Source organism: Castanea sativa, chromosome 5 (assembly GCF_040712315.1).
Source record: "Castanea sativa cultivar Marrone di Chiusa Pesio chromosome 5, ASM4071231v1".
Classification (NCBI taxonomy): Eukaryota; Viridiplantae; Streptophyta; class Magnoliopsida; order Fagales; family Fagaceae; genus Castanea; species Castanea sativa.
The window spans coordinates 63,973,150-63,989,330 of NC_134017.1; the positions used below are offsets into that span (position 1 = coordinate 63,973,150).

Below are 16,181 nucleotides of genomic sequence, written 5' to 3' on the forward strand. Positions count from 1 at the left end.
ATTATAGCATAAAAACTCACTTAAAAAAAAAAAAAAAATTAGATTATCTATTTATATTACATTTCGGGAAAAATGCTCATACACTCCTTAAACTTTCAACTACTGGCCAAAAGACTCCCTCAACTTTTTTATTGACCAATTTACTCCTTAAACTATTCAAAACTGTCAAATCAATGCTTCAGTTAGTCTCACGTTAAAACACTAACAAAATAAGCACATGAGACTCACCTGACTTTTAAAAACAAACTTCAATCACCCAAAAGTCCAAAACCCAACTGGAAGAAGAGGGAAGAGAAATAGAATTTGAACACTGATATAAAATCGAAGTTCAAAGAAGTTGCAAAATTTCTGCTCTCTTGGTTCTAAAATTATGGCTTCCTTGTTGCTCTGTTTCATACTCGTTTCTCAAGCTTATCTGTTACCTTATCAGAGCAACTTCTGCTATTACCTCTAACTCACTCCCTTTCCAAAAACCAATTCAACAGTACCCGCCACCTCCTCAAATCTACTTCCACTCGCTTTCCATGCGCTTCCACCACCACCGCCACTACAAAAAACTCAACAAAAAGCAACAACAACAAGTCTCTCTTCCACTCTCACCAGGCAGTGACTACACCTTTTCTTTCACAATTGGCTCCAACCCTCCATAACCCATCTCTCTCTACATGGACACTGGCTTCGACCTCGTCTGGTTCCCTTGTTCCCCTTTTGAATGCATTCTCTGCGAAGGAAAATCCACCACCACAATCCCACCACCAAAACTCTCCAAAAATGCCACCGTTTCATGCAAGTCCCTAACTTGCTCCACCGCGCACACTTCTCTCTCCTCTGATCTCTGCGCCATTTCTCATTGCCCTTTAGACTATATTGAAACCTTTGATTGTTCCTCTTTCTCTTGCCCACCTTTCTACTACGCCTATGGTGATGGAAGCTTAATAGCTCGCCTTTACAAAGATAGTTTATCTGTACCCACCTCCTCTGTTCCTTCTATGCTTCTTCCAAATTTCACTTTTGGGTGTGCCCACACAACTCTCGGTGAGCCAATTGGTGTGGCTGGGTTCGGCCTTGGCTTGCTTTCTTTGCCAGCCCAAATCGCTACCGTCTCTCCTCAACTCAGTAACCGATTCTCTTATTGCTTGGTCTCCCACTCTTTTAATCAATATTGAGTTCATCGTTTGAGTCCACTCATTCTCGGCCGCTACGACGACAAGTAAAGGAAAGACAACTCGAGTATTGATGGGTCTGACTCAGTTGAGTTTATGTACACCTCTCTACTCGACAACTCGAGTCACCCTTACTTTTACAGTGTTGGACTCAAGGGAATCTCTGTGGGAAAGAGGAATATTGCGGCATCGGAGATTGTGAAACGACTTGACCAGAGTGGGAATGGCGGGACGGTGGTGGACTTGGGGACAACGTTCACGATCTTGCTAGCAAGTCTTTACAATTCGGTGGTGGCTGAGTTTTGGACTTTTGGTGATTAAAGATTGTTTTTAAAAATCACGTGAGTCTCATGTGTTTATTCCATTAGTGTTTTAACGTGAGACTAACTGAAGCATTAATTTGGCAGTTTTAAGTAGTTTAAGGAGTAAATTGGCCCATAAAAAAGTTGAGGGGATCTTTGGCCAATAGTTGAAAGTTTAGGGGGTGTATATGCATTTTTCCCTTACATTTCATTAAAATATCAATTTTTTATTTATTTCTCTTTATATACACACAACGACCAGCATTTACTTTTTTCTTTCATCATCAAAATACGTAAAGAAAGAATAAAATACTAAATGCAAATAAATAATACTAGTGTAAATTTACATAGTTACTGTAACAACTATGTATTTTTATAAAACTTTGCATAACTTGATGTGAATGAATATCGAGTTTGGTTGGAAAAATGTGGTACATTTTCTATTATACAAGTACTATGTGAGTGCTCTTATGCAACACTCTTATGAAGATTGGGGACATGTGTAGGGTTCCCATTGAAGCACTAGCATCTAGCTAAAAGCTAAATTTTTAGCATTTAGCACTCAAAAAACACCAAGTAAGAGCATCACCATCAGGTGTGCCAAATGCCAAATATTTGGCATTTGGCACACCAAACACAAAAAAACTCTCTCATGAGGTGTTCTAAATGCTAAAAGTTTTGGCATAGATGAACAGTAAACTTCTAAATATACACTTGTACAGACCGAAATGCTAAAATTTTTTAATATTTGTTTATTCTACCTTTCTCTCTCTTCTTTTTTCTCTCTTTTTTCACCTGTGACCCATATTAGTCCCTCTCTCAGCCTCTCTTCCTCTTCACTGATCCTCCCAATCAGACATGTTAGCCTCTCTTCCTCTTCCCCAATCTTGCTCATTCACTCTTTCAGCCTCTCAACCCAGATCATTCACCTATGACTCATTCCTGCTCGTCCCTCCGCCACCGTCCTCCCTGCGCGTCCCCTAAAGTCTGCCTCGTGTTGCCACCGACGTCCGATCTTGCCTCCAATCTCACTGTTGATCTCCCCTCTGAACTTGCTGCCGATTACTCCTTTGGTCTCACCAACGCCACTGCCGATCTCAGTCTTAACATCGCCACTAGCCGCCACCAATTAGCCCAACCTCCTCGCTCCTCAAGATCTCGGCCGTCGTGGTTGTTGTTGTGGTGTTTTTGTTGTTGTTGTTGTTGTTGTTGTTGTTGTTGTTGTTGCTGTAGTAGTGGCTGATATTGGTGGTTGGTGGTTGATCTTGTGGGGTCGCTGATATTGGTTGTGGTGTGTTGTTATTGTGTGTGTGTGTGTGTGTGTTTTTTTTTTTTTTGGTTGGAGCAGTGGCTAATATTGGTGGTCAGTGGTTGATCTTGTGGTGTGGTTGTTGGTTGTGGGCTGTGGTGGGGTGATCTATGGGTGGTGGGTTTTAATGGGTAGGAATTAGTTTAGATTATTTTAATATGTTGTATATATTATTTTAGTGTGTTGAAGGGAAGAATAGAATATCTGATGAATGGTATATTGTAAAATGGTGTGTTAAAATACAAAAAGTAGGTTTTTACGTGTGAAAACGGCATTTGGGATACAATACCTGATGAGAATGCTCTAACAAGCTACATGAGATGTCTCAAATGCTAAAACTTTTTAGCATTTGTGATTGTGCATTTGTGCCATTCTACTAGTAGAACGATATGGACCCAAATTGTAAAAATAAAAAGCTTAGGGCCCATTTGTTATTGTTGTTTAAACAACAGTTTTCAGTATTTAAATAACATTACACGTATTTTCACAAATATTTTCATCCACACGTATTTCTAAAAAATATAAATAACATTACTAAAAATCTCTTACCAAATATGCCATCTCTCTCTCTCTCTCTCTCTCTCTAACCAACCTTCAACCTCTCACTATCTTTGCTTATCATTGTCTTGCCCCTCCGCTCACTGTCTCACTCATACCCCTCTCTTCATTCTCTCTCGATTTGTGGGTTGGTTAAGTTGGAGCTTAGCTTAGCCTAGATGGTGATGGCCACGAAGGAGGGAGGGTTGGCTTTTTTGATTTGATTTTGACTAATAAGATTCAATAGGTTTTTTTTTTGGGTCTTGCGTTGGTAGGGGGTAGGAGTTGCAATGTTGGTGATTTTGGGCGGTGGTTGTTAGTTGTGGCAATGGTGGTGTTGTGGCTAGGTTAGATATGATTTTGGGTGATGGTTTTTGATTTTATGATGTTAATATGGTGGGTTTGGATTTAGGTGTTATGTGGCAGTCTTGGTGTTCCTGGTGGTGGTGGTGGAGGGTTGTGGGGGGTAATGGATGGTGGTGTTGCATTTTATTTTGTTTTTGGTTTTGGTTTTGGTTTTCTTAATTTTTTAATATACTTGAGGTTTTTTTTAGATTATTTTTATGTGTTGTAACCTAAAAATAAAATATGTGATGTAGTGTGTATTTTAAATAATTTATCAAGTACATTTTTGGTGTATTAAAGTGTAATTGTGTGTGTGTGTGTGTGTTTTAGAATAGCTGATGCTTTTTTTTTTATATGCTAAGAGCATCAACACCCGCTTTTTACAAAATATCCTATTTTACCATTTCAAATGCTACTTTATCTATTATACTATACTATTTTACAACACATCCAATATCCCAACTTTTATTTTCTTATACAACATATTAAAATAATATATCTACACAATAAAATATATAACTCAAAACCATCTCTCTCCTCTCTCTCTCTAATTTCTGTCTCTCTCCCTCTCCCTCTCTCAACCTCTCTCTCACCACCGTGAACAAACTAAAACCCAACGCAACCACCCTTCAAACCCAACCACCCCATCGTCTGCCAATCATCAACACCACCACCTGCCACCACCATCATCAACAATACAAGCACCACCCAAACCCACCACCCTACTACTGCTGCACCACCCAAATCAACCCAAAAAATCTATACCAAAATCACCCAAATCAACTTATCAAATTACCCACATAACCCATAATAATAGCTTAATTTTGCATATTTATATCATTATTAGAAAGTATTATCATACTTATTTTGAGTTAATTCATGTCTTTTATAGCTGGTTTTGGAATAATGCTAAATATTTAATTTTGTGCTTAATTGAATTTTAATGCATGAATTTATCTTTTGTAGGATAATGAAATTAAATAAGTGGATTTGTGCAAAGAAGAAAGCTAATGGACCTTACTTTTACAAGGGCCATGATGAAGTCAAAGAAGGCCAACCCAATTAAATTCAAGTCTAATTGGAGTAAGGAATCAAAGGAAATTTGCACCTAATCCAAGTCTAATTCGGATTAGGATTCCAACTTGCGCACTAATTAGTATTTGGACTACAACTTTGTAGTTTACCAAAAGTCTGAATTCTGAAGTTAAGTGGGCCAAAAACGTCGGTTAAGTGAAGCCTAAAAACCTGAGATTTTCTCCAAATGGGAATTCAACTTGTAATAGGATTCCTTGACCTATTTAAAGGCTCTTTAGGGAAAAATTTAAGGAGAGCTGCCGTACAACATAATTTAGATTTCTTAAAGTTTCTTTATGGTTTTTAGAGTTTTATTTGTGTTATGGCTTGCTAGAAGCTTTGCTAAGGCAAAGGGTGAAACCCAACCGTTTATTGGTATGGTCTTAACAATTATTTATTGATTTTAATGTTTATATTTTAATGTTTTTGATTGTTTTACTCATCTAGAAAAGTGTTTAGCTCTACATAATTCTTTGATTTATCGTAGACTCCAGGTACGTTAAATGCTTAGTATTCTCTGCGAACTAATTCACTAGTTTTTTTTTGCCTAAAATCAATCAATTTCATGAAACTATCTTAGATAATTAATTCTTAAGTTTTTATTGTTAAATCATCCGACTAAGATCATCCTTTGTATGAATTTTAGTTGAGTTATAAAATAAATATTGTTTAGACTATCAATAGATGTGTTGTGTGTGGATCTCTAAACCTTAGTGCCTTAATATATTGTTATTTTCTCTCAATTTAAATTACTTTCACTAAACCATCAAAAATCTCTTCAATTAAACTTTATTATTTTAGTTTTATTGTCTTGTGGTTTGCTAATCAATTCCCTTTTCCCTGTGGATTCGGCCTCAGACTTACCGAGTTATTACTTCACGAAAATCCTGCACTTTGGAGCATTATTTAAGTCGCAGCAACCCACTACCACCACCACCAATCCAAGCACAACACAAACCACTACTACCAAGCCAAACACCTACCACACCGGGACCAAAACCCACCACCACGTGCAAAATCACAACCCCTACCACATGGAACCAAAACCCATCCAAGAATCATATCCATAGAAAAAAAAAATTACAACAGATTAAACCCACTGTAATCTCCACCACCAATCTCCGACCTCCACCACAATCTCCACCATAAACCCACTGCCACCAAGCCAAACACCTACCACACGGGACCAAAACCCATCCAAGAATCAAACCCATAGGAAAATAATAATACAACTGATTAAACCACTGCTAATCCACTACGAAGCCACACAATCTTCACCCACAAACACAACAAATACCCAAGATCGGCGGCGCTGGTAAGGGAGCAGAGAACCAATCTGGATTTGAGAATGACGCAATCATCGAGGAATGGTGAGTGACTTCGGCTTGGCTTGGTGATGGTGGGTCCAACCATGGTGGCTTTGAAGAGAGGAGAGAGAGTTTTGGGGTTGGAGAGAACAACCAAGCCACCACTGTGAGTGGTGGTCATGAGAGAGAGAGAGCAACGATCCGGCTTGCTTAGTGACCGTGGTCCAACTATGGTGGCTTTGAAGAGAGTAGAGAACAAAATAAGAGAACAAGACGAGAGACAAAGAGAATGAAAGAGAGAGGAGATAAGACTGAGGAGAGAGGAAAAAAAGGCAAATATTTTGAGAATATAATATAATATAATCGTTTACAATGTTGCTACAGTATCATAAATTTATGATGATACTATAGCACAATTGTAAATTTTTTTACAATAAGAAAATCGGGTAACGGGAGGTTTTGGTACTTTGATGCTAAAATATATTAGCATATACTATTTGAGAGACTGTATGCTAATGTCTAACATGTGAAAATTTTAATTTTCTTCTACTATTATGGTAATTTTAGGCTATAGGTCTGGTCCAACAAAGAAGTAATAGGCAATGGCCCCCTCAAAAAATATGACAAGCCCTCCCAATTATTCCTAAGATCTGAACATAGTCCAATAAATATATGACTCAAAGTTCACAAATCCTCAAATAATATACTTGCTAGCCCCCCAATTGTCCAAATGATTCGTTGCATACCCAATGGATAATAACAACTATTTCAAAAGAGCATCATTTAGTCACTTTTTCAAACAAAACTTACATTTAGTACTTCTCAATCTCAAGAAGCTACCTTTAGTATTTCTCCCTATTGCTGTTAGCTATACACTGTTTTCTCTCAAGTCAATACGTTAACTCACTTCTCAACACAACCAAATAAACTCAAGCATATAGGCATTTAGATTTAAGTTTTTTTTTTTTATACATATGATAATGGTCATATGGTTTTGTTTTTTTGTTTTGTTATGATATGAATCTGACCATATGAGTTTTTGCCTTTTTAATTAGTTTAATGAATATGTTTTATTTATCAAGATTTTGTTCTTCAATTTTTGTATTGCTATATTATAATATATTTTATCTCTCTATGTCATCATTTTTTTAAGTTGATTTTTTTTTTTGGTTTGAAATTAGGTGCTAAATAATTCATTAAAAATTTGTAAAATATAAGAAATTTCAATATTACAAATAATGATGGGTTGATAGTTTTTAAAATAATAGTGAAAATTTTTGTATATATCTATAGTAAACTAAATAATTGTTAAGAATGATGATATATCAAAATTGATAATTCTAAATTCAATAAATATTTGAATTATGATTATTGTATTAACACAACAATTTTTGTTGCGGAGATTCTAAAAAAAATTATAACAAACCGGCCCCCCAAGTGTAAATTCATAGCTACCCCCTGACAATGACGAAACTAATAATGTTTCCCTAATAATGTAGGAAGGTTGGAGAAACGTGAGGTGGGTCAATCAAGGTGAGCACACGTAAATGATAACTGTAGAGTCAGCATTCACAAACAGAGGTAAAAGAATTATGCTAGTGGAGTAATTCTTAGATACTCTCAGAGCACAGAAAATGGTATTTTTTTCTCTCACATTCATAGTGGGGTCTGCTCATTAAATTCATAGTGAGGTCCACCATGAATGTGAGAGGAAGGAGCACCATTTTACTATACTCCGGGACTACCTAAGAATTTTCCATGCTAATGATACAACTTTTAACATAATTTTATATTACAACTCGTTATATAGTGAGTTATGATTAGTAAAAACATGTTAGTTGGCTATGTAAAGACACACTTTTATTAATTACAACTCACTATATAACAAATTGTGACACAAAATTATACTTAAAAGTGGTGTCTAGAACATAATTCAAGGTAAAACCACAGCTTGCAAATAAAATAACAATAATGGGTCCAGACTCTAGACTTTATGGCGGACCATAATATTCAATTAAAACTCCCCACATGTTTACATCCCATTGGGCTAGACGTAGACATATGACGTTTACCATTGGCTCAAGACGTACGACATATGACGTTTTAAATCTTCTTTTATTGTTTTAAGTAAAAAAAAAAAAAGGTGTGGTTTGGCATGATAAATATGTACTCATTGTGTTCACTAACTCTCGTGGCCGCCTTATTCTTGAAGTCTTGTATTTGATTTCTCAATGTGAGATCTGAATTCAAAGCCATCGAGCCATGACGGAGGAAAAGGTTTGTCAGTTTTGTAACGTTAGATTAAATGAATATATTTATCATGCTTTAATATTTTAATTTTTTAAAAAAAGCGTTAATATAATACTGTACCAAAATAAAAGGTCATGGATTCAATTACCTGTGTCCACCTTACATCTTATTTAAAATTTTCACTTGTTAGACTGGGATCTCACTCAATTGCAGCTGAAGAGAGTATCAGAGTAGATTAATAAATTCGCACTTCATTCACACGCACAATCATTAATTTTTCATGTCAGAACTTGATACTGTTTGTTCTAATTCTTCTGTCTGCAAAATCTCCAAGTTTCTAATTTGGCTCATAATTGCTCTTTGGCTTTTTCTATTCTTTTTTCTTTTTTTTTTGCTTAAATATGGATAGCATGCTCACAATTTCTCTACTATATATTATAGAAAACAACATATATGCGGATCAAGGTCGACCTTCAATGCCCTCGCTGCCGCAAGAAGATCAAGAAAGTGCTCTGTAAATTCCCTCGTGAGTCCCTCTTTCTTAAGTAGGCGATTGTTTTCTATACATATGCTGTTATGTGGCTAAAAAAGAAATCTGAGTTGTTATACATATATGTGTTGTGGACAAGAGAAATACGAGACCAGGTATACAACGAGAAGGAAAACTATGTGGTAATAAAAGTGGTATGTTGCTGTCCTGAAAAGGTAAAGCAAAAGATAATTCGCAAGGGTGGTGATACCATTCAGTGCATTGAGATCATCAAAGAGCCTGAGAAGAAGCCAGAGCCTCAGAAGAAGCCTGAGAAGAAGCCAGAGCCTGAGAAGAAGAAACCGCCACCAGCATCTGCTGAGAACCCACCACCGGTTGAACCTCCTGTTGCTGTTGAACCCGTTCCAAAGCCTCCTGTTCCAAAGCCTCCTGTACGGCGGAGGACTTGTTGTACGGAATGCAGTGAGGGTCGTGTTGGGGGGCCATGCCTTTATGATTATTGTACTAGGCCATGGCCTCATGTTCCACTGCCTGTTCCTGTACCTGTGCCGGCTTATCCGGGTGTGTTTAGGACGTGTTGTACGGAATGCTCTGAGGGTCGTGATGGGGGACCATGCCATTATGGCCCTGGTAGGCCAACCCCATGTTATGGAAGGCCCATTTATGATAGTTATGGTGGCGGGTATGGGAGTTGTTATACTTATGTTGGGCGATGTGAAGAAACTTCCTCTGGATGCACCATTATGTAGTTTTTAGAGTCCGCATGCATGCAAGATGATAATGGCCGGTGATCATGTTCTAGTTGCCTACTTGCGAAAATAAATAAAAAAATGTTCTAGTTGCCTCTGTTATCACATGGTCCGGCTGGTTTTTTATTTTTTATTTTTATTTTTAATGGTCCGTCCGAATTAAAAGAAGATGATTAATCAGATGTGTAAATGGGTTGTTTAATAAATGCGGTTGGGGACAAATGGTTGTTCTTTTTAGTGTTTGTTTGGTACAGTATTTTAACAACATTTTCACACATATTTATATTTTCACTTACACATATTTCAAAAAACTACAAATAATATTATTTAAACTATCCTATTAAACAGATCTAAATAATATTATACGCATTTTCATACACATTTTCACTTATACATATTTCAAAAAAATGTAAACAACATTACTAAAAAAACTTTAGCAAACCCACTAAAAAACTACTATCAATCATTCCCTCTCCAATGTGTAATGCCTACTTTTGATTTCCCGTGTTAATTAATTTTAATGAGTTCTTCCTGTGAAGGGTCATAGATGATTGCTGCTGGCTCCTAGGCATTAGGCCGCCTAGGCACCCTTCGACAAAAAATGTTAAAAGTAGGAGATGAGGGTGGGGTCAAGTTTCTAAAAGAGTTTCACATATGTATATTTTGTATTAAAAAAAATTAAATAAAAAAATATTAAAAACACTATAAATTTTATTATATAAAATTTTGATATGATAATTAATGAATATAATTGCTGAGTGAAGGAGCCACGTCGGGACGAAGGGGGCGCTGGCCTCCCCCCACCAAATTTTTGAAAAAAAATGAGTAGATATATTAATATATGAGTTGTTCGGACCAATTTAACAATTTTCAAGAACTAGATATGCTTTTGCCCCCAAATCACGGATAAATATATGAAAAATGCTATTTACGCACCATTTTTATAATAATTTTACAATAGACCTTCATTTTCATAACAAATTCTAGGTAGCATAATGTTATTTTCTATTATAAATGAACAAAAAGGTAATTTGTTATAAAAAAGTTGTGAAAATATTGTGTAAGTAAGTAAGTCTTAAATTACTTTCAACTTTCATTTTACTCTAGTGATAAATGTATATATCAAAAACTTTAAATAATTAGATGTTCACCCAACAAACAAAAGAAAGAAAAAAAAATTCTAATTTTCATTCTAGGTCTTACTATAGAGCAAGCGGCGCTGCAACAGCAGGAGATAAGACGATGATTCTCCTCTAAAATCTTCACAGAAAGGGCACCTATTTGCATGCCACCACATTGTTGCAACACCATCAGTCCAGGTGACTCTTTGATATTTTATCTCTCTCCAATGTCTCAAGACTCTCAACTTTCAACTGATCCGTCCAAATAGATATATTATTACCTCCAAGGCTCCAATGCTCCACACGTGTATGGTTAAAAGCAAAAGTCTACAAAAGCAAGTGTATTGTCCAGGTAAGTTTTCTTCTCATCTTTTTTCTGATTAGACTTTTCTTCTCATATATTTATTTGTTATTAAAATATACTAGTACTATATTTAGATTTTTGTATTGTAAATTGGTTGTTTCTTATTAGATTTTTATTGAAATTTGAGTGATTGTTTATCTAATTTATTTTGGAAATTTAGGTTTATAGGCAAATTAAAAACTATTTACTCATTCTTTTTCTCAAACTGTCTTCTCTTGATTGTATAATTTAATAAATACATACTTTTGGCACACATTGAATTATAAAATATTTAACTTATATATTGAATTGCATTTACATTACCATTTGAAACTATTATACAGAATAGGAATATAATTGATATATATATATATATATATATATATAAAATAAAGAAAAAAACCAATTTAACACTTTAGGCTTCCAAATTTGTTAGGCCAGCCCTAAATAGCTGTGTATGCAAATTTCAAAGTATGCTAGTTGGTGCACAATCTTTGGCCGAAAGATATTAGCCACTAAACATAATAAATTTTATATACATCTCACGCAATTGGTTGGATGTCAATCAATTTCTTTTCTCATGGTAAGGTACAAACCTTTTCTTTCAATGAATATTATTTTAGCCAATTTAGTCTTCGAACGTCCCAAATGTGTCAAATTGACACTTCTATTAGTCCATCGTTTATATTGACTAACGTTAACATGAGACGCACGTGAACAAAAATTACTAAACACAAGTACAACCAATTGAGAGAGAGGATCTCTCAATTAAATTGTTGCATCACTGAACCTAGTGGGCTTGCCATTGATCTCACCATTCGAATACAACAACTACAATTATTCCGATTGTGCACCACTAAAATATGATATTTTTTTTGGAATAGTTGATACTAATACTCTATGGATACACGGACCTAATTGCACCTGACCAAACTATCTACAATGTCTTATAGATTATTATTAGTTTCTATCAAATTTCAAAGAGAAAATTGACAAAGATATCTTAAATGTATCAATGATCTTATTGATTCTAAACTATTTCTGTAAATAATTACATATTATAAATAAATAAATATATCTATGAACCAGAATAAGGAAACTAAGGGCACCATCATCAATAGTGTTAAAAATTTAGATTTTAGCACCAAGAAAAAACTAATTTATCTAATTTAACTCACTATTTTATAACTTAACTCACATCAATGCTCTTATTTTTCACAACATAGCTAAGCACAATTCTTTTATTTATTATTTTCTCTCTCTTTTTCAGTCTCTCTTTAAGCCACCAAACCCACAGCCTCTCTTCTTCTCTGTCTCTCTATGTTCTTCTTCTTCTCCCCCTCTTCAACCCACAACCACCACTGCGCCACCATCACAACCACCAAACCCATATCCATATCAAGCACAAACCCATATGAATATACATAGCCAAAATCTTATCAAGCACAACCCACAACCTGATTTCAACCCAAAATGCAGCCCACAACCAAAATGGCAAAATCAATCACCACCACCACCACCACCATAGCCAAAATCCACAAAACCACACTCGAAATCAACCACTACCACCAAACCCACAGATGAAGAGAGAGAGAGAGAAGAGAGGAAAGGTGAAGAAAGAAAAAAAAAAAAAAAGAGGAAAAGAAAGGAGAAGCACCAAAGAAGAAAGGCAAAAGAGGTGAAGAAAGGAAAAAGAAAGGAAAAAGAAAAGAGAGAGAGAGGAGCTCAGGATACGTACCAGTACCGGCGAAAGAAAGAAAAGAGAAAAAGAGTGAAAAGTAAGAGAGAATAGGTCTTGATATTGGACATTCTTAGACATGGACAGCCTAATCCAGCACAATATAATTCTTGTTCATTAAGATCTAAACTAGGCAGCAAGATTGCTATCAGCATATCACAAATTAAAGCATCTGCACCCACAAAGCTTAACAATTAGGACCAAAAAGGCAAGCAATCATGCCTAAGTAATAAGTTTTAATGGATTTCTCCTTACAAAATGAGGTCAAATAAAGATTATTTGGTTTCATCTACGGGCATTTTGGAAGTGAATTTCTTAATCTAAAGTTTGATGCGTGAAAGGGTGAAGCTATACTTAATGTCAATAAATCATGGTAGACTAGTACATGTCAATTATTTTTTAACAAGAAAAATAAATGTTACAAATCTTCTCAAAAAATAAAAAATAACTATTACAATCACAAATACTTCTATCATTACACGTCACTGAAGTAAAAATCTATGATTTAGGGTGGGTTTGGATTGGGAGGCTGCGTCCTGCGTTTACGTTTGAGACTTTTTTTTTTTTTTTTTCTTCCCTGCGCACATGTTTCAACAGGGGACAGGTGCACTGTTCACCACTGTGCGTGAACAGTAACCGCACAATGGTGCACTGTTCATGTACTTTTTAGATTTTTTTTAATTAAAAATGGGATCCGCATCACTATTCACCCATTTAAAAATTATTTTGCTACAGTGTTTTCAGTTTTCAGTTTTCAGCTGTATCCAAACGGACCCTTATTGTCTATCATTACACACAATTTGGGTAAAAATCTATGGTTTATTGTCTATCATTACACACCATTTGGGTTGTATTGGTTATTTAATGATGATATATTCTTGTACTCTCAAAGCTTAATAATAAAAGTTTTCTCTTGCGTTTTTTTGTTAACAATCAATGCTCCATATCTCCCCTTTAGGGTGGGTTTGGATAGAGAGGTTGGCGTCTGCGTTTAGGATTTTCATGTTTCAGATCTTTTTTTTTTTCCTGCGCACAGATTTCAACTAGGAGACATGGCGCACTGTTCACCATTGTGCGTGAACAGTAACCGCACAGTGGTGCACTGTTCATGCACTTTTCAGCTTTTTTTAATTAAAAATGGGACCCGCGGCACTATTCACACATTTAAAAATTATTTTGCTACAGTGTTTTCAGTTTTCAATTTTCAGTTTTCAGCTGTATCCAAGCGAACCTTTAATAAGGTCTCCAAACAATGCCAATGGAGAGATTTTAAGGGTCACTTTCGTAATATATTTTATCATCGCTATGCGTGTATGAGAGAGAGAGAGAGAGAGAGAGAGAGAGAGAGAGAGAGAGAGAAACTGCTAAAGCTAGCCCTAAAGTTTTAGTGGAATGTGATGACATTGAGATAACATTAATTGAATAAAGGTGTAAATGCACTTTTAGTTCCTACATTTTGGCCCTATTTCTATTTTGGTCCTTACATTTTTATTTTACCACTTTTAGTCCATAAACCAATTAACACGTGTTATTTTAGTCCTTACCGTCACCCAACTAACAGAAAATGCTGACGTGGCTGACGGCATAGTAAAATAATAATTAAAAAATCTATTTTGGTATTAAAAAAATTGCCACATCACCTGACACATCTCTTAAATTAATTTATCAATTTTATCAAAATTAAAAAACAAAAAAATAAAAAATAAAAACGTAAAAACACAAAAATTCAAATCATGTTGAAGAACATGTATAAACAAGATCTTAAACCCAGATTACAAAAACACAACCCCAGATCACAAGAACGAAGAACATAGTACTCAAAGATTTTCTTTTCCAACATTTCTCATAACACAAATTCAACTAAATACATAGAATTTCATCCCAAACATATCTCCAAAACCTGTAAATCAAAACCCAACCAAATCAACAACAAAACATCTAAATCATCCAACAAAACAAAACCCAATCATCAAACCAAAATCCATAAATTCCAGACCACAAATCCTTAACAAACCCCAGAGAAAACCCAATCATCAACACCGATTCGTGCAGCGCCAGAGCCTCCGTCGGGCCGCATCATTCCTCATCCATCATCCTCACTTATTCATCATCCTCCTCACCGCCGCCACCGAAGCTCATACACCATCGTCGAAGCTCAAGCACCATCACACCGAAGCTCACGCATCATCACCGACCTACACACCATTACCGACCTAATTCATCATCCTACTCACCCATCTTCGAAGCCCAGCTCCGTTCATCCATCATCCTTCGTCAATCTGTTGATTTTGCATTTGGGTTTGTGTGTGTTTGCATATGGGTCTACTAGAAGCTCATGGTGATCCTCGACGTTCTTTGGAATCTCGCCCACGGCGGAGCAGCTTTTTTTCAATGATGGGCATTTGGAGCTTAGATTCTTGGTTATTTTGGCCTTTGAGATTTGATGATTGATGAGTTTTTTGGTTTGTTTTTCTTGTGGGTATTTTAGATCTTTTGGGTTTGCTGGATTCTTGGTTATTTGTGATGTGGGTAATGGAACAAGTTAAGTTTTTGTGAGGTTGATCTTAGAGCTGGGTAATGGTTGATGTTAAGTTTTTGAAAATTGGGATGTTAAGCTGGGTTTTTGGTTATTGTGATGTGGGTGCTTTTGATTTTGTTTTCTCTTCTTACTTGTGTGTTCTTCATTTAGATTAAGAAATAATTAATTAAGATCAAAGGATTCAAAAGTCCACTGAGATGTGAATTTTTCTGGTTTTGAAATTTTTTGGGCTTGAGCATTTAGGTTCTTACGGAAAAAAAAAATGAAAAGTAAAAAAAAAAAAATTAGATTAATTTTTATTTTAAAATTTTTATTTATTTTCTGACCTAGCTTTTTTATTAATTAAAATGCTAACGTGCTGATGTGTCATGGGTGATGTGTGGGGCAAAAAGATCCTGGTGGGAACGTGGGCCTTTTGGGCCGTGTTAAGGAAGGCCGACCTGACCCTGGGGTTAGGAATTGTTAGTGCTATGGGTCGGCCCATAGGCCGAGGATCCGAGGATCCAGCCGAGGGTGAACTTACCCTCGGATGAACACCGAAGAACTCGGGATTTCATAGTGAAGATTAGGGGATGACACAGTTAAGGCCAATGGTTAAAAGGGGTGAACCCTAGAACGCCCCAGAAGCACCGGTGTTGAAGAAATGTCAAAGATAAAGGCTGCTACCTCCACATTAAAGACCCTGCATCTACCACCCTGGCCGCATTAATGGGGAAGTGACACCTGAACAGTGGAAGAGAAACTTCTGGTTACTATTCAAAGGCACTGAGAAAAGAAATATCTAGTCTAAGGGGGAGGTGAGGCAACACGTGTACAAAGCATTCAAAAGAGTAGTATTTAAAGAGCAATTTAAGACAAAAAAAGGGGACGGACTTTTTGTAACCTAAAAAGAAAAGAAAGAAAGAGAGAGATAA

At 35.9% G+C, this 16,181-nt stretch overlaps 1 protein-coding gene and 1 pseudogene across 1 annotated transcript; both read left to right on the forward strand.

The window, feature by feature from the left end:
* The first annotated feature begins 370 nt into the window (after positions 1-370).
* Positions 371-1,484, forward strand: LOC142635601 (putative aspartyl protease At4g16563; annotated as a pseudogene).
* A 6,703-nt stretch (positions 1,485-8,187) lies between these two features.
* On the forward strand, positions 8,188-9,768 carry LOC142634181 (uncharacterized). The gene is made up of 3 exons (XM_075808475.1): positions 8,188-8,314; positions 8,729-8,813; positions 8,919-9,768. The coding sequence occupies exons 1-3, from the start codon at positions 8,300-8,302 to the stop codon at positions 9,524-9,526; spliced, it is 708 nt and encodes a 235-aa protein (XP_075664590.1). The 5' UTR covers positions 8,188-8,299; the 3' UTR covers positions 9,527-9,768.
* Positions 9,769-16,181: the final 6,413 nt, after the last annotated feature.